Genomic DNA, 17,776 nt, shown 5'->3' on the forward strand with positions numbered 1-17,776 from the left:
CAGCCCCAGTCCCCAACTTCCATAGGAAGGAAGGACCAATTGGCTGTGTAGGAGAGAGAGAGAGAGAGAGAGAGAGAGAGAGAGAGAGAGAGAGAGAGAGAGAGAGAGAAGAGAGAGAGAGATTGAGAGAGAAAGGGAGGGAGGGGAGAGAGTGGGAGAGAGAGAGAGGGAGGGAGAGAAAGGAGAGAGTGGGAGAGGGAGAGAGAGAGAGAGGAAGGAGAGAGTAGGAGAGAGAGAGAGAGGGAGGGAGGGAAAGGAGAGAGTGGGAGAGGGAGAGAGAGAGAGAGGAAGGAGAGAGTGGGAGAGAGAGGGAGGGAGGGAAAGGAGAGAGTGGGAGAGGGAGAGAGAGAGAGAGGAAGGAGAGAGTGGGAGAGGGGAACGGTGAGAGAGAGAGGAAGGAGAGAGAAGGGGGGAAGAGAGAGAGAGAGAAAGAGGAGAGAGAAGGAGAGGGGGGCGGAGAGAGAGAGAGGAAAGAGAGAGAAGGAGTGGGGGGGGGGAGGGAGGGAGGGAGGGAGGGAGGGAGAGAGAGAGAAGAGAGAGAGAGAGAGAGAGAGAGAGAGAGAGAGAGAGAGAGAGAGAGAGAGAGAGAGAGAGAGAGGCCTTAGTGACCTCAGGAGTACATTGGGCCAGAATTATTGCAGGAACAAAAGGGGCTCAGGGCCTTGGAGGTCCCCTGTGCTGGTGTGTCCTTGGGACAACTGTGCTGATTAGGGGGTGATGGGGAAGGAACTAGAGAGAGATGGAGGCCTGGCCCAGCCCCTCATCCCACTCTCCATTGCAGGCTGAGGCAGTGCAGGGGCTAAGGGGAGCCTGCCCCGATAGCTCCCCCAACTGCCCGAGACGGGGGCCCCAGCTGGGCCTGGCCTTCTTTTGGAAGATCCTTACTCACACTTGGTGACGTTTTCTGTGCTTTGAAGACCATGTTTGCATTGTTAGGAAGTCAGGAAAAAATTCTCCAACACAAGTAGAAAAAAAATATTTACATACCCTGGGGTTGGAAGTAGTGAGATATTAAAAGGGCTGCAGGGGCAGATTCTGAGAAAGGAGGGGGTCTCTACAGCCTCCTCACTGCTCCCCCTAAAGTCAGAAGCTTTCAATGTGGGATGTGCTTGGGGCAAAGGACATTAGAGAGGAAGCCAGCAAATCCAAGCCTTGATCCCCTTATTATTCAATGAACCCCAGAAAAATGAGTTTTCAAGGGTCCCCTCAGCTCTGATATTCTGTTCTAAAGGACATTTCCAACATCCCGGGGTCTAAGGGCCCTCCCAGCTCTGACCTCCTGGGTTCTAAGGGCCCTCCCAGCTCTGACCTCCTGGGTTCTAAGGGCCCTCCCAGCTCTGACTTCCTGGGTTCTAAGGGCCTTCCCAGCTCTGACCTCCTGGGTTCTAAGGGCTCCCAGCTCTGACCTCCTGGGTTCTAAGGGCCCTCCCAGCTCTGACCTCCTGGGTTCTAAGGGGCCTCCCAGCTCTGACTTCCTGGGTTCTAAGGGCTCCCAGCTCTGACCTCCTGGGTTCTAAGGGCCCTCCCAGCTCTGACATTCTCTGGTCTAGAGAGTGTTTGGATTTTGAGTAAATATTTCCAGGTTTTCCTAGGTCCTCAGTCCCATCAGTTCTGGTTCTAAAGACCCTTCCCCTTCCCATTTCACCCTTCTGTGGCCTGGAGGAGTCCCTTGGTCAGGCAGAGGCCCTAGGGCAGAGACCACCATCTTCCAGAAGGGAAACTTGGTCTAACTCTGCTCAGTCTCTAGCGTGGGGGCAGAGGAGGGCAGGGGGAGCAGTTGGGCCTTGAGGGCCCCATGGGGGCAGTAGGGGCCTGGCAGCCAAAGGTTACATCGTGCCCCCTCCCTGGCTGATATGGGGGAGCCCCTCAGCAGTTGGAGGAATATCTTCATGAAAAAGAATTTGTGATATTGATAACCCTGTTATCCCATTGAAGCAGCAAAGGGACTTTAAACGTCCCCAGGACTGGGGTGGAGATTGGGGGGAGGGAGGGGAGAAGGGGCTCCAGACTCTGGAGATCGAAGATGTGCAGACACTTTGGCCCAGGGGGTTCCAGAGCTCCAGGATCTCCCCCATGTCTCATGGGGAGGGAGAATTGGTCGTGGGGACAGAGGACCAGAAAGAGCACAGCCCCCCGAACCTGAGGTTGGATCTGTGGGGGGTCCTCGCTTGTCCCCAGGTTGGGTGATGGGGTCATGGTGCTGGTGAACTTTGAAACAAGACTGGTTTCTCCTGGAGTGCCTCAGGGTGTAGTGGGGGGAGGAGGGCATTGATCACAGGACGTAGGTACCCACTGGGTGCTCTAGGACCCATGAGCTCAACTGGGTGGTGAGTGAGGGGGGGATGGGGGATGAGGGGAAAGGCTGGGAACCCCGTCACCTCAGAAACCTTCAATCCACATACGCAGCTTCACACTCAGCACACGTGGACTCACACACTCATGGAAACACGTGACTCGAATCCGCGCTCTTGGGAGCACACACCTTTCCATGAACTGGGGTTCAAGCATCGATGTGCGCGTAAATGTCCCTTTAGGCACGTATGTGCAACTTCATGGAAATGAACTTTTTCAGACATACAAACACACACCTATGTACACATTCACACAAGGAAAATATCCTTAACAGGACACAAGGCAGTGTGAACTCTCTCTCTCTCTCTGGAACGCATACCTCCTGCAGTGAACCTTGGTGTGAACAGCTACCAATTTATAGAGCAGACCTGAGCGCTCCTCCAGGGGATCCCCAGGGACGCCCCCTCCAGCCCCCCTGGAGCACTCACCCAAACTCTGTCTCTAGATTTCTAAGGAGTGGGAACTCCCTCCCTCCGGAGGCAGCCCCCTCTGCTTTGAGACCATTCCATAGAATTGCAAAATAAATCTCAGCTTTCCACCTAGTCCCTCCCGTGACTGAAGAGCCTTACGGATCCGCTAGTCCAGGCCGACTCATTTTAAAAAGGGGAAACTGAGGCAGAGAAAGTGAGTCTAATGCCAGGCCAGGACTAGAAGCTGCCCTCCACAAGCTGTCCAGGAAAGGGACCAGAGAGGTAGGAGAAAACAGTCGACTTAGAGGTCATCCAGTCCAATCCCCCCATTTGTTTTTTGATAAGGAAGCTGAATTCCGGAGGGGAATTGACTTTTCCAAGAGCGTGTGAGTCGTAACCCTCGGATGGGCGTTTTCCCCCTGCTGTCAGATCTCTATTTGCCTCTGTAGTTTCTAACTAGCGCTCCTGGTTCTGTCCTTTGGGGCCAAACCCAACTGCTCTAATTCCTGTCCCAGACAAGGGGCCTCTAAATAAGAGCAGTCGCACGTCCCCCTCTGGGCCAATCATGTCCAGACCCACTCCCCACGACAGCTCTCAAAGCTTTCTCTACCCTACGACCAGGGCGGAGATGGCTGCCCGTCTCTAGCCTTCCCCCCAGCACGGGCCCGGACACACCTGCCTCAGTGCTCCCTGCGCTGAGGCAGGGAGCACTCGCACCCGGCCCTGCGACCCAGACGCACTTCCCACACTGACACACACGCACACTGATGGGCAGGGTGAGGGACGCCAGGAGCTGAGGCCCAGCGGGGCCCCCAGCCTTGGGGAGGAGTCCCCGGGCCCCGAGGGAACCCTGGTGAAGAAGTCTCTGCCTCCAGCCCACCCCCGGCCCTGGGCAGACACATCAAGGAGAGGCCGAGGGCAGGGACGGTCCGTCCTGAGAGCCGGCGGCTTCTGGCCGAAACCTCGCTTGGCTCCCAAGCCCAAGCAGAAGGACCCTCGGCCCCCATGACCCGGCCCAGGGGCAAGTCCGGTGCTCGGAAGGAAGTGTGGGGGGAAGGGATGGGAGGTGGGGAGGGCGGCCTCCACCTCCCTTCGGTCCTGGGCCGGGCCCCAGGGCTTCTTTCTGTGGAGCCAGCTCCATCTGCCCATCGACCTCAAGCCCTTCCCAGCAGGCCTGGCTTTGGGCTCCTCTCAGTCCCCACAAGCAGAGAGCAGGTCAGAGGGGCCTCCGAGGCCCGCTGGGGCTGGTCAGCTGGGAGCGCATGGCTTGGATGCTGCTCACAATCTTCTTCTGGTGTCCGGTGAGGGTGATCCCCAAGCCTCGAACGTCCCTGACAAGCAGGAAAGCTGCAGTCAGGGCCCGTGCCCCAGGACAGGGGAGCAGGGATGGGAGCCGCGCTGCCCTGAGACAGCCACCCGCTCTACCTGCTTTTAATACTCCCTTATTATGATGTGATGTGCCGCTGTATCCTTTTCCAGCCTCTGCCTTCCTCTCCCTCCTCCCTGTCCCTTTTCCCTTTTTTTCATCCTCTTTCCCATCCTCTTCCCCCTTCTTCTTCCTCTTCCTTCCCCCCTTTCTCTTCCCTTGTGCCTTCCCCTTTCCCAATCTCTTCCCTTTCCCTTCCTCTCCCTCTCCCTTCCCCTCTCCTTCCCCTTTCCTTTCCTTTTCTTTCCTCTTCCCCTCCCTTTTCCCTCCCCCCTTTCCTTTCTCTTCCCTTGTGCCTTCCCCTTTCCCAATCTCTTCCTTTTCCCTTCTCCTTCCTCTCCCTCTTTCCTTTCTCCTCCCTTTCCCTTTCCCTTCCCCTCCCCCATTCCCTTCCTCTTCCTTTCCCCTTCCCCAGTTCAAAAAGGTGGGTGATTCTAACCTCTCTTTGTGTCACAGACCTCCCCCCGGCAATCAGTCAGTCTATGAATATGTTTTTAAATGCATGCAAGAACATGTAGACTTAGGAAGGAAACCGGCTGAGATAGTTGCCAAAATACCAGGAGCAAACTGGGAGGCCCCGGGCTGAGAAGCCCGGCTCTAGAAGGAGGGAGTCTGAGACGTCACCGTCTCCGGCCGACGGGCTTTATGGACGAGGGCGGAGGGCCGAGGCGCTGTGAGCCGCTCTCCGGGGTGCTCCCCTGTGACTCCCGGCCCTCCCCTTCCCCCACTTCCTGCAGCTTCTCGGCTGCTCCCGCAGGCCTGCAAGGCCCTCCCTCCTCCAGGTCCCGCTAGCCCCCTCCCTTAGCGCTGGCGCCCTTGCTGTGGGAAGCTCTCCAGGTGTCCTGGGCTGAGTTCCAGGTCGCCCGTTAGAGCGCAAGCTCCTCGAAGGCAGGGCAGCTTGGGATCCCCAGGCGGCGCCAGCACAGGGAGGCATTTATGAATTCCTGCCGGGGCAGCTAGGGGGCGCAGTGGGGAGAGCCCCAGCCCTGAAGCCAGGAGGACGAGCTCAGACTTGTCTCAGACACTTAACACGTGCTGGCTGCGGGAGCCGGGGCAAGTCACTTACCCTTCGTTGCCTCAAAAAAACAAAACCGCCAAAACAAAACAAACAAATGGCGCTGACGGCGCCAGCGCGGAGGGGTTTCTGACCCTCCGGCCGGCATTTCCCCTCCTCACCGCGCCCTTGGCACTCACTGGACGTTCATGCGCAGGACCATGCCCAGGGACGAGTAGCCCCCTGCCGCGAAATGCTCCCGGTACCGGCCCATCCGGATGGAGTCCAGCCAGTCCCCGACCGTGACGCCGCCACCCCCGCCTCGGAGGTCGAAGCAGCTCCGGGCGAAGGCCGGGGCTGGGCACCTGAGGGTAGAGGAAGTCTGGTGAGCAACGGGGGCAGCGCTGCCCAGGGCACGGCCGGCGCCCTCCAAGACCCGGTTCTGGGGGGTCTGACCCTGGCTGGGCCCAGAGCTGGGTCGCTCAGGAGGTCCCTCAGCGGTAGCCCGCGGGGCTCCGACCGGGACCGTGGTGATGGGAGGGTTCGGGTCTCGGAAAAGCCGTGAGAGCCCAACCCTCAGTCTGCAGGCGGGGCAGCTCCAGGAGCCGGGATCCCAGGCAGGGAGTAAGCAGCAGGTAACTAAGGAAGGGGCTGGGACTCGAACCCGGCTTTCCGAACTCCGAATCCAAGGCTCTTTCCGCCGCCCCACGTGGCGTCGGCAGGGCAGGGCCGGTACCTGTTCACTGTGGCAGTGACCCGGAGGGTCTCGGGGTTGCGGATGAGGGAGTCGAGGATGCTGACGATGTGGGGGAAGCGCGGCCTCTGGCTCCGCTCCTTCTGCCAGCAGTCTTGCATGAGCTGGTGGAGGGCAGCGGGGCAGCCCATGGGGGCTGGGAGCCGGTACCCTTCCTCCACCGAGCTAATGACCTGGGGCAGCAGAGGGACCAGGAGGCTCAGCGCCCGCATCGCCCCTCCCCGGCCGCTCTGCTGTCTTCCCCTCCCCCTCCCCCTCGGGCTAAATCTGGTGAGCTCCCCCCCTCCCCCCAGGCCTTCCCTTTCCCGCGCACCCCGTCCCTCCCCGGAGGGACACTCACGTCCCGGTTGGTCATATTCCAGTAGGGCCGCTCCCCGTAGGCCAGCACCTCCCACATCACCACCCCAAAACTCCACACGTCACTGGCCGAAGAGAACTTCCGGAAAGCGATGGCTTCGGGGGCCGTCCAGCGGATGGGGATCTTCCCACCCTGAGGCAGGAAGAGGCATCGATGGGCTCCCAGCCGAGCCCCGAGATCCGGAGGGAAGGGGTGGGGCCGGGAAGGGGCCGGCGGGGAGCCAGAGCACGTCGGAGCTGGTGCAGACCCTCCAGGCCGGGGCAGTTAAAGGGTCAGGACATGGAAGTCCGGAGGGGGAAAAGGGTCAGGAAATGCAAGTCCGGAGCGGGAAAAGAGTCAGGAAATGGAAGTCCGGAGCGGGAAAAGAGTCAGGAAATGCAAGTCCGGAGGGGGAAAAGGGTCAGGACATGGAAGTCCGGAGGGGGAAAAGGGTCAGGAAATGGAAGTCCGGAGCGGGAAAAGGGTCAGGACATGGAAGTCCGGAGGGGAAAAGGGTCAGGAAATGGAAGTCCGGAGGGGGAAAAGGGTCAGGAAATGGAAGTCCGGAGCGGGAAAAGGGTCAGGACATGGAAGTCCGGAGGGGGAAAAGGGTCAGGACATGGAAGTCCGGAGGGGGAAAAGGGTCAGGACATGGAAGTCCGGAGCGGGAAAAGGTCAGGACATGGAAGTCCGGAGCGGGAAAAGGGTCAGGAAATGAAGTCCGGAGCGGGAAAAGGGTCAGGAAATGGAAGTCCGGAGCGGGAAAAGAGTCAGGACATGGAAGTCCGGAGGGGGAAAAGGGTCAGGACATGGAAGTCCGGAGGGGGAAAAGGGTCAGGAAATGGAAGTCCGGAGCGGGAAAAGGGTCAGGACATGGAAGTCCGGAGGGGGAAAAGGGTCAGGACATGGAAGTCCGGAGCGGGAAAAGGGTCAGGACATGGAAGTCCGGAGCGGGAAAAGGGTCAGGACATGGAAGTCCGGAGCGGGAAAAGGGTCAGGAAATGAAGTCCGGAGCGGGAAAAGGGTCAGGAAATGCAAGTCCGGAGCGGGAAAAGGGTCAGGACATGGAAGTCCGGAGCGGGAAAAGAGTCAGGAAATGCAAGTCTGGAGCGGAAAAAGGGTCAGGACATGGAAGTCCGGAGCGGGAAAAGGGTCAGGAAATGAAAGTCCGGAGCGGAAAAGAGTCAGGAAATGCAAGTCCGGAGCGGGAAAAGAGTCAGGACATGGAAGTCCGGAGGGGGAAAAGGGTCAGGAAATGGAAGTCCGGAGCGGGAAAAGGGTCAGGACATGGAAGTCCGGAGGGGGAAAAGGGTCAGGAAATGGAAGTCCGGAGCGGGAAAAGGGTCAGGAAATGGAAGTCCGGAGCGGGAAAAGGGTCAGGAAATGGAAGTCCGGAGCGGGAAAAGAGTCAGGACATGGAAGTCCGGAGGGGGAAAAGGGTCAGGACATGGAAGTCCGGAGGGGGAAAAGGGTCAGGAAATGGAAGTCCGGAGCGGGAAAAGGGTCAGGACATGGAAGTCCGGAGGGGGAAAAGGGTCAGGACATGGAAGTCCGGAGCGGGAAAAGGGTCAGGACATGGAAGTCCGGAGCGGGAAAAGGGTCAGGACATGGAAGTCCGGAGCGGGAAAAGGGTCAGGAAATGGAAGTCCGGAGCGGGAAAAGGGTCAGGAAATGCAAGTCCGGAGCGGGAAAAGGGTCAGGACATGGAAGTCCGGAGGGGAAAAGAGTCAGGAAATGCAAGTCTGGAGCGGAAAAAGGGTCAGGAAATGGAAGTCCGGAGCGGGAAAAGGGTCAGGAAATGAAAGTCCGGAGCGGGAAAAGAGTCAGGAAATGCAAGTCCGGAGCGGGAAAAGAGTCAGGACATGGAAGTCCGGAGGGGGAAAAGGGTCAGGAAATGGAAGTCCGGAGCGGGAAAAGAGTCAGGACATGGAAGTCCGGAGGGGGAAAAGGGTCAGGAAATGGAAGTCCGGAGCGGGAAAAGGGTCAGGAAATGAAAGTCCGGAGCGGGAAAAGAGTCAGGAAATGCAAGTCCGGAGCGGGAAAAGAGTCAGGACATGGAAGTCCGGAGCGGGAAAAGAGTCAGGAAATGCAAGTCCGGAGCGGGAAAAGGGTCAGGAAATGGAAATCCGGAGCGGGAAAAGGGTCAGGACATGGAAGTCCGGAGGGGGAAAAGGGTCAGGACATGGAAGTCCGGAGGGGGGAAAAGGGTCAGGACATGGAAGTCCGGAGCGGGAAAAGGGTCAGGACATGGAAGTCCGGAGGGGGAAAAGGGTCAGGACATGGAAGTCCGGAGCGGGAAAAGGGTCAGGAACCTAAATCTTTTCATTTGGGGGAAACAACTATGTCCCATGCAGAGACACTAAGGAAGCCAGGGGTGGGGCTGGGAGGGGAGCCTCTGAGCCCCCCAGAGCTGCGATCTTTCCACTGTCAGGGGCTGGGGAAGAGGGACCCAGAAAGGAGCTAAGGCTGCCAGTCTGGAGGGCACCTGAGCTCTGGAGAGGAGAGAGCTCTGTGGGCACCAGGCACCCACCGTGGTGGTGTAGGCTGCGTCAGGGTCATCCTCCAGAACACGAGAGAGGCCGAAGTCGGACACCTTGCACACCAGCTGGCTGTTGACCAGGACATTGCGGGCAGCCAGATCTCGATGGACATAGCCTAGGTCAGAGAGGTAGCGCATCCCAGCGCCCACCCCTCGCAGCATGCCCACCAGCTGCACGATGCTGAACTGCCCATCATGGGTCTGAGGGTGAGAGAGAGGCCCGGTGGCTTTAGGCTGGCTCTACCCAAGAGCTCCCATGGCCGACCCAGGGCACCAGCTAACTTGGTCCTCCCCCCCCCTTTTCCTCCCCTCCCTCCTTCTCCCTTCCCCTTCCCTCTGCCTCCTTCCTGCCTCCTTTCTTTTCCTTTCCTTTCTTTTCTTTTCACCCTTCCCTCCCTCCTTTTTTCTCCCTCCCTCTTTCCTTCTCTTTTCTGCCTCCTTCCTCCCCCTTCCTCCCTCCTTTCTTTTCCTTCCCTTCCTTTCTTTTTCTTTTCCTTTTCTTCCTTTCTCCCTCTCTCCATCCTTCCTTCCCTCCCTTCTTTTTTCCTCCCTCCCTCTATTGTTCCCTCCCTCCCTTCTTTTCCCCTCTCCTCTCTGCCTCCTTCCTTCACCTCACTCCTTCCCTCCTTTTCCCCTTTCCTTTCCTTCCCTTCCTTTCCCCCTTTTCCTTCATCTCTCCCTTCTTCCTTCCTTCCATCCATCTCTTTATTTCCTTCTTCTATGTCTATATCATTCTTCTTCCCACCTTCTCTTCCCTTTACTCTCCCTCTTTACTTCCCTCCTTTCCTTCCTCCCTCCCTTCTTTTCTTCCTCCTTTCCTTCTCACCTTCTGGAAAAGCCCGTGAGTACTGCCTGTGCACTTACACTTTTCAGTCTTGGCAAGGGGTGACAGAAGCCCCATGGGGCAGGAGAGGGGTTTCTCCCTATGGGCAGGTGGGAGCTAGCCCAATCAGTCTGCCTCTAAGGTTCCCACCCATCCTCTTCCCCTTGGAATTAGAGGATTCATCAGTCCGTGCTGGAAGCGAGCTCCAAATGGAAAGAGAAGGGGCCACTGAGAGTTGGGCCAGGGTGGGATGCTAAGCTACAGAAGCTGGGAGTTGGAAGACATTCTGAGGCTCTACAATCCCACTTCCCTCTCAGGCAGATGGCGTTCCGAAGACCACAGCTTATAATCTGTAGAGACATTTTCAGCTCCACATCCCATACCAATGACCTTTCTGCAATACAGACTAACGCCTATTGTCTCATCACCGAATCCAAAATTAAGAACTGGAAGGCACGGGAGTGACCAGGCTAACCCTTTACAGATGGGGGCACAGGCTCAGAGAGGGGATATCACTTGCTCAGATTAAGGCTAGCAGATCCTGATTCCCAGCCATTACTGCCCCCTTCCATCTTTCTCCTTGGTCTAGCTAGCTTGGAGGGCTCAGAGCCAGAGGACGCTTGGGTTTAGGGAGAGCCCTATCTCCTCCAAGTCTCTGGGTGGGGTTCTACTTTCTCCCCAGTCTCTGAGCTAGAGAGAGGGCTCTTGGAGGGAGATAGGGAATGGGGGTGGTCACATACCCTCAGGAAAGAATCCAGGGAGCCGTTCTCCATGTATTCAGTCACAATCATTGCCAAGCGGCCTGGGCAGAAGAGACAGAGAGGGACAGCTCTCTTGGGGGCTCCTAGCTCCCCAGCTTGCTCACTCTGGGTTGCCTCACATCCCACAAGTCTTTTGGGGTCTTAACCATGGTTGAGGGCTCCAAAGAAGAAAAAAGCTCCAGGTGGGAAATATCCAAGGGAAGTCCGCCTTAAGGCCCTCTTTCCAGAGCTGACTTCCAATGGTGAGGATGGAAGCTATGAAGAATTCAATTGTGGAGGCTCGGAGAGCCATCAAGCAGAGGAGGCAAACCCGGGGCACTCAGTGGGCATCTACAGCCAGGCAGGCTGGGCCATGACGCCGGCCCTCCTCTTTTGAATTATTTTCCCTTGAGGAGTTAGAATGGGAAGGAGTTTCTCTTGGGGGTGGGGAGAGTGGTGGGCAGTAGGGGTGGCTGGGGAAGGGGTGGGGGTGGGTATTGGGGACCCCAAGGGGACTCACCTCGGGTGACAACGCCCTCAAGGCGGATGATGTTGGGGTGGTCAAACTGTCCCATGATGGATGCCTCACTGAGGAAGTCCCGCCGCTGGCGCTCGGAGGACCCTGCTTTCAGGGCCTTGATGGCCACTGGCACCTCTCGCTGTCCTGGCATCCGCAGGCGTCCGTAGCACACCTCCCCGGACTCACCTGAGGGAGCCCAAGGAGGCGGTGAGCTCTTAACCCCCTTATTAATTCCTATGAACGTCCCTCTTTCTCTATCATGTACGAAAACTCCCTTCCCAAAGGATGTGACTCTGGGGCACAATCTGCCTTGCCTACAGGCGGCTGTGTCCGCCTCCCCGATCCCGCCTGGGGTTTTCTTGACAAAGGCCCTGGAGGGGCTGGACACTTCCTTCACTTTATGGATGAGGACACGAGGATTAACGTGACTTGCCCAGGGTCGCCCGGCTAGCCTGTGTTTGAGGCCGGATTTGGATTCAGGACGCCCCGAGCTCTGGGCACTGACCCCTAGCGTGGTGGGCAGTAAGTGGTATGGATCACAGACGCTGACCCGGTCCGGGAACCTGAGCATGTGAAAGCCTTGGAGGAGAGAACAAGGAGCACGTGGGGCCCAGGGCGGGAAGAGGCGAGGTCTTAGCTGAGGGTCTCCTGCCCTTGGTCAGGGCAGCTGGGAGGAGCTCTGGCCTTGGGGCCAGGCCTAGTGCTCTAATGGATGGGGCAGGGACTGAGAGCAGGAGGGGACCACCCAATGTAGCCGTCTCCTCTTATGGAGGAGGAGAGTGACTGAGGGGGCAGGAGGGGCTCTTGTCTGGCCCACACCGGGTATGTCCCCGCCCCCTGGTGACAGCTCCGTCCTCCATTCCCAGGGTGTCAAGCACAGAGGACGCCCTCCCTGGCGACCAGAGGTCGGACCCGGCCCCATCCTGTGGATCTCCGGGAGATTCTGGGCTATCACGTGTTAGATCCGCCAGGACCTTAGTCCGACCGCCTCACGTTTTACCACAGGCTCACTTTGAGAAGCATTTTGGGCAGCAGGAGACAGAGGCGGGCGGCCAGCGGGCCGGTTCCATCTCTGCTATCCCAGCCAGGCCGCAATGGCTTGACCGAGTGACGGCTGCTGGCTGGGAAGGCTCCTGCCTCCCATCTCCCCGGCCAGCACCCCCACCCCCCACAGCCCTGCTCCCCTCGGGCCCTCACCAGAACCGATGATCTTCTCAATATGGATCCTGGAGGCTTCGATCTCGCGACTGAAGCTACGCCGGGCTCGCCCAGGCTCCTCGTAGGTGTGAGGGTCCGAGTAGAACTGGGGTTCGGGGATCTTCCCGGGGGGATGGTGCAGGGGAAGAAAGACCGGGGGAGGAGCTGGAGGAAGGGTGCGGGAAGATGCCTCTTAGCAGTGTCCTAGGAGGCCCCTCCCTGGTGGGAGCCTCCACAGCCTCCTTTCCTTAGTGGGACCAGCCATTCTCCCCTGGAAGGACCTCGCCCCATAGAAGGGCCAGGGGATGGTGGGAGTGTCAGGTCAGGGAATCTGCTAAAGGCTACTCAGAACTGAGCTCATCTCGTATAACCCAGAGCTGAAGAGAAATTCTCCCTCCAACGTTCGACATGGAGATCTACAAGGCGCAGAGCTCACCACCTGAAGGCTGCTCCGCCTTTGCGACGGTTCTCGAGAGTGAATGATTTCCCCCGACATTAGGCCAGTATCTGAGTCTCTGTAGCTTCCAGTCACCATTCCTGGCTCTGCGTGCTGGGCTCGAGCCAAATAGATCCGATTCCTTTTCCCCATGGCACCCCTTCAAATACTAAATGAGCTTGCATGCCTCTAGCTCACGTTTTCTCTTATCCAAATGAAACAAGGCCTCCTGGCAGCACTTGGGGCTTAGCCCAGAGACTCTTGGGGTCTCTAGAGAACCCTGAGGTGCTTAGGGGGTCTGCGGTGTATTCTAGGGCCCTGATTTCTCTTTATAAGCTCCAAAGAGCTTGGGGTCTTTATTATAGGATCTCTAAGGTCTGCTGTTCCCTTTCCAGCAGCCAAAGGACACAAGAAGCTCTTGGAGCAGCGTTTCCTGGTTTTGGAAGTTCCTCTAGGACCCTTTCCTCCAGGCTTGGGTCCTTCCCCCAACCTCCATCTTTGAGGCCCTTTACACTCACCCTGCCCATTCTGATAGTGCATCTTCTCCTCATCAGAGTCCTGGAAGGCCTTGCTGTAGCCGCAGTGCCTGAGAGAAAAGGTCTCATTGTTCCTTCCATAGCCAGCTCCTTCCTTCCCTTCCTCTGCCTTCCAGGGGCCTCTCCACCATCCTACACAAAGAGCTGGGATTTCTGTCACAAGGGGCCCCATAACCTCACTCCCACCCGGGATGGGAAGCTAGGCTTGGGCCCGACTGCCTCCTGGTAGACTTCTTATCCCCTGGCCCCCTGCCACCAGCACTTTCTTCCTCCAAATCTCCTGAACACAGAAGTCCCCTCTCTTTCCTCCTCCCTTCACTCTCTAGATCTTGGGTCGAGCAAAAATTCTCTACCCAGAATTCCAAGCCTTGAAGAACGCCATGGCAAGCCCATGGGCTCTCCTCGCCATCAAACCTACGGCCCCCTTGCTTGACCCAGCTTTGTTCTAGTATCTGCTCCAGGAGGTCTTGTCTCTCTAACCCGGATCTAGCTGCGTGTGGAAGAGACGGCCCGGATGGAGGCTTGGTCCTGGCCCTGCCCCTGCCCAGCTGAGACGGCCCTCTCTCTTCTTGGGCTCTTACATCTTTACCTGTAGGATCAGGGGGGTGAACTAAATGGTCTCTCAGGCTGAGTGGAATTTTATGGCCCCTTCTGACCTTCCCACTAGATGCATGGGACTGGTCGCTTAACCTCTGTGTACCTCAGTTTCCTCATCTGTAAAATGTGAGTAATAACAGCAGCTCCCTCCCAAAGTTATTGCGATTTGTAAACACCTAGCAAACCTTAGCTCTGTGGAAGTACTAGCTACTATTATCACTACTTAAATATGAAATCCCGCCCCTTAAGCGTCATTTGGTCCATGTCTGTCCCACGTAGCCAGAGCCCGTATTTTCAGGTTGAGCCTGGGAAAGGAGGGGTAGGAGGAGAAGCAGATAGGGACAAGGACGGGTAGGAAAGAGGAAGCAGAAAGGACACCCCGCAGGCTGTGAACCAAGTAGGCCGGGGGCCTTCCCAGCCCTGAGAAGGGGAGTCCCTGGCTCGGAAGGGCTGGGCATCTGGGAGAAGGTGGGGCTGGGCGAGGGGAGCAGGTGGAGGTCTGAGGTCCCACCCACCTCTTCTTGCAGATGAGCAGCAGCAGAAGGATGAGCAGACCCGTGATGAGCGTCAAGCAGATCCAGACGATGGTCCTGGTGTCATAGCGGAGCCCTGCTACGGAGGCAGGAGACAGAGTCAGCTCGGGGGAGAAGGCTGATTCAGCTGAGGTGGGCAGAGACAAAGGAGGGGGAGAGAAGCCCTCTGCCGGGCCCGGGCCCCTCCCTGACCCTTCCGAGGCCTGGGGGGACCTCGTACTTCCATGGCCGGCATGGATCTGCCTTAAGTCCTCTAGAACGAGCAGCTCACGCTGGGCGGCCCTGGGGTCCTTCCCTGAGCATTAGACCCTGCTGTGCTTCGGCAGTCTGGTCTGTGGCCCCTCTCTGCTGTGTTCTAAGGGCCCCCCAGCTCTCATGGTCCATGTTTGATGGTCCCTCTCTGCTGTGACAGGCTATGTTCTAAGGGCCCTCCCACCTCTGACATCCTGTGTTCTAAGGGCCCTCCCAGCTCCAACGTTCTATATTCCAAGGGCCCTCCCAGCTCTGGTGGTCCATGTTTGATGGTCCCTCTCTGCTGTGACAGGCTATGTTCTAAGGGCCCTCCCAGCTCTGACCTCCTGGGTTCTAAGGGCCCTCCCAGCACTAACATTCTATATTCCAAGGGCCCTCCCAGCTCTAACGTTCTATATTCTAAGGGCCCTCCCAGCTCTAACGTTCTATATTCTAAGGGCCCTCCCAGCTCTAACGTTCTATATTCTAAGGGCCCTCCCAGCACTAACGTTCTATATTCTAAGGGCCCTCCCAGCTCTAACGTTCTATATTCCAAGGGCCCTCCCAGCTCCAACGTTCTATATTCTAAGGGCCCTCCCAGCTCTAACGTTCTATATTCTAAGGGCCCTCCCAGCTCCAACGTTCTATATTCTAAGGGCCCTCCCAGCTCCAATGTTCTATATTCCAAGGGCCCTCCCAGCAGTAACATTCTATATTCTAAGGGCCCTCCCAGCTCCAACGTTCTATATTCTAAGGGCCCTCCCAGCTCCAACGTTCTATATTCTAAGGGCCCTCCCAGCTCCAACGTTCTATATTCTAAGGGCCCTCCCAGCTCCAACGTTCTATATTCTAAGGGCCCTCCCAGCTCCAACGTTCTATATTCTAAGGGCCCTCCCAGCTCCAACGTTCTATATTCTAAGGGCCCTCCAGCTCCAACGTTCTATATTCTAAGGGCCCTCCCAGCTCCAACGTTCTATATTCTAAGGGCCCTCCCAGCTCCAACGTTCTATATTCTAAGGGCCCTCCCAGCTCCAACGTTCTATATTCTAAGGGCCCTCCCAGCTCTAACGTTCTATATTCTAAGGGCCCTCCCAGCTCCAACGTTCTATATTCTAAGGGCCCTCCCAGCTCCAACGTTCTATATTCTAAGGGCCCTCCCAGCTCCAACGTTCTATATTCTAAGGGCCCTCCCAGCTCCAACGTTCTATATTCTAAGGGCCCTCCCAGCTCCAACGTTCTATATTTCAAGGGCCCTCCCAGCTCCAACGTTCTATATTCTAAGGGCCCTCCCAGCTCCAACGTTCTATATTCTAAGGGCCCTCCCAGCAGTAACATTCCATGATCCACAGTCCTTCGTTGCTGTGACGGGCCATGTTCTGCGGCCCCCCTGCTCTGACATTCTCTGATCAATGGTCCCTTCTCGCTCTCAGTCTCTAGCCTCTCATTTATTCTCTCAGGATTCCCAAAGCTATAACTGTCCATCTGGCATAAGGGAGAGAACAAGACTCCAAGTCGGGAAGTCATGAGTTCATGATGCTTAATACCCGGGTTATTAGACAGCACTCAGATGTTGTCTGACCCAGATACTCAATATCTGGTGACCCGAGCGAGTCCTTCTCGTGGCCTTAGTTTCCCCATCTTTCACTTGACCTAACGGCCCCACCCTTATAGGGATGTTGTGCCTCAAACAGCTGCCACAAATACGTAGATGAAGGACCTTATTCTAAGTGACCAGTGGTCATTTACATTTTGTTTTAAGTTTCCCTCTACCCCAAACATTCTGTTTCCCTTCGAACTCTGAAATTGTATGTTTCAAGGCCCTTCCCTGTCCCCAGGGGACGGAGATACCCAGGCCCTTCCGGCCGCTCCCCTCGAGGGCTCCTCCCACCTCTCACTCACTTGGTTTCCCAGTCTCCACTTCCATGGCCGGGCTAAAGCGGCCACAGCCTGCGGACGTGCGGGCTCGCACCTGGAACACGTAGTGGGTGCCGGGCTTCAGCCCAGACACAGTTGCCCTCGTGGTTGTGGCCTTCAGGGTGGAGTAACTCTGCATCTCCTTGTCCTGGGGGATCGGAGGGAGAGGCGAGCTCAGGAGACCGGCCCTGCCCAGGAACCCGCCGTCCTGGGAGCCTCGGCCCCAGCCCCGCAGCCTTTACCTTCTCGTAGTATTTGATTTCGTACTCCAGGATGATCCCGTTGGGCTGGGCCGGCTCTTGCCACAGCAGCGTGACACTGGTCTGCCCAGCTCGCTCCTGGCGGATCGCCACCACTTGGGACGGGGCTAGAAAGGCCAAAGCCGCGGGGCCTTAGAAGGGCCTGGTCCGGCACCTGGCGTCTGCCTCCCTTTTCTGGAGTCCTGCTTTCGCACCTGTGCAGGCGCCTCCTCCCCAAACCCCGTCCCGACTACTTGTGATCCTAGCTCTGATGTCTGAACTCGGGTCAGTGATTTTTGTCTGAGTCTCGTGGATGGGATGGAAGAACTTGAAGATCCCAGTTTTAAGGCTTCATATAGCTCTAACATTCCATATTCCAGGTTCCCTCCCAGCTCCGACATCCCATGTCCTAAGGGCCCTCCCAGCTCTGACCTCCTGGGTTCTAAGGGCCTTCCCAGCTCTGACCTCCTGGGTTCTAAGGGCCCTCCCAGCTCTGACATCCTGGGTTCTAAGGGCCCTCCCAGCTCTGACCTCCTATGTTCTAAGGGCCCTCCCAGCTCTGACATCCTGGGTTCTAAGGTCCCTCCCAGCTCTGACCTCCCGGGTTCTAAGGGCCCTCCCAGCTCTGACCTCCTGGGTTCTCAGGGCCCTCCCAGCTCTGACCTCCTGAGTTCTAAGGGCCCTCCCGGCTCTGACCTCCTGAGTTCTAAGGGCCCTCCCGGCTCTGACCTCCTGGGTTCTAAGGGCCCTCCCGGCTCTGACCTCCTGAGTTCTAAGGGCCCTCCCGGCTCTGACCTCCTGGGTTCTAAGGGCCCTCCCAGCTCTGACATCCCAGGTTCTAAGGGCCTTCCCGGCTCTGACCTCCTGGGTTCTAAGGGCCCTCCCAGCTCTGACCTCCTGGGTTCTAAGGGCCCTCCCAGCTCTGATCTCCTGGGTTCTAAGGGCCTTCCCAGCTCTGACATTCTCTGGCTTAGAATCCCATTCAACTTCAATAATTAGAATTTAAGGTCTCCTATTCTCCTGTCCCCAGTCCCCACTGTTTCAAGTCTCTTACCCTTCCTCTCATAAAACCAGCTGTGCTTTCTAGCCCATCCAGCTGCCATCTCCAAGGACCCCTGGGCTGTTTCCTTGGGAGCAAGCCTTCTCCCCTCGCCCATTAGGGGCTCTAAAGCCCCCAGGAAGAGGTCCCTCGGCTCCT

The 17,776-nt window shown here is 57.4% G+C and overlaps 1 protein-coding gene and 2 long non-coding RNA genes across 4 annotated transcripts in view; 2 read left to right on the plus strand and 1 right to left on the minus strand.

The window, feature by feature from the left end:
* Positions 1–574: 574 nt before the first annotated feature.
* Positions 575–17,776, minus strand: part of EPHA8 (EPH receptor A8) — a 33,550-nt gene continuing 16,348 nt past the window's right edge. The window contains exons 5-17 of one of the 2 annotated variants that reach the window (XR_007952271.1): positions 16,582–16,706; positions 16,325–16,487; positions 14,177–14,273; positions 13,047–13,114; positions 12,093–12,257; positions 10,896–11,081; positions 10,376–10,437; positions 8,804–9,013; positions 6,277–6,426; positions 5,919–6,109; positions 5,383–5,547; positions 1,504–4,093; positions 575–1,375 (exon numbers count right to left, since the gene is read on the minus strand). Coding sequence is in view for 1 of the 2 variants with exons in the window: in XM_051988293.1 (XP_051844253.1) it covers positions 3,979–4,093; positions 5,383–5,547; positions 5,919–6,109; positions 6,277–6,426; positions 8,804–9,013; positions 10,376–10,437; positions 10,896–11,081; positions 12,093–12,257; positions 13,047–13,114; positions 14,177–14,273; positions 16,325–16,487; positions 16,582–16,706 (1,697 nt within the window). In the remaining variant the exon portion in view is untranslated. Of the gene's footprint in view, positions 4,094–5,382; positions 5,548–5,918; positions 6,110–6,276; positions 6,427–8,803; positions 9,014–10,375; positions 10,438–10,895; positions 11,082–12,092; positions 12,258–13,046; positions 13,115–14,176; positions 14,274–16,324; positions 16,488–16,581; positions 16,707–17,776 lie in introns of both variants that reach the window. The other variant, XM_051988293.1, reaches the window with a different exon arrangement.
* LOC127555740 (uncharacterized) lies at positions 12,087–12,720 on the plus strand. The gene is made up of 2 exons (XR_007952273.1): positions 12,087–12,174; positions 12,468–12,720. It is a non-coding gene; the product is annotated as an uncharacterized LOC127555740 (long non-coding RNA).
* Positions 13,235–17,763, plus strand: LOC127555739 (uncharacterized). Its single transcript, XR_007952272.1, has 3 exons — positions 13,235–13,787; positions 14,189–14,326; positions 17,666–17,763. It is a non-coding gene; the product is annotated as an uncharacterized LOC127555739 (long non-coding RNA).

The sequence above is a fragment of the Antechinus flavipes genome, chromosome 3 (genome assembly GCF_016432865.1).
Source record: "Antechinus flavipes isolate AdamAnt ecotype Samford, QLD, Australia chromosome 3, AdamAnt_v2, whole genome shotgun sequence".
Taxonomy (NCBI): Eukaryota; Metazoa; Chordata; class Mammalia; order Dasyuromorphia; family Dasyuridae; genus Antechinus; species Antechinus flavipes.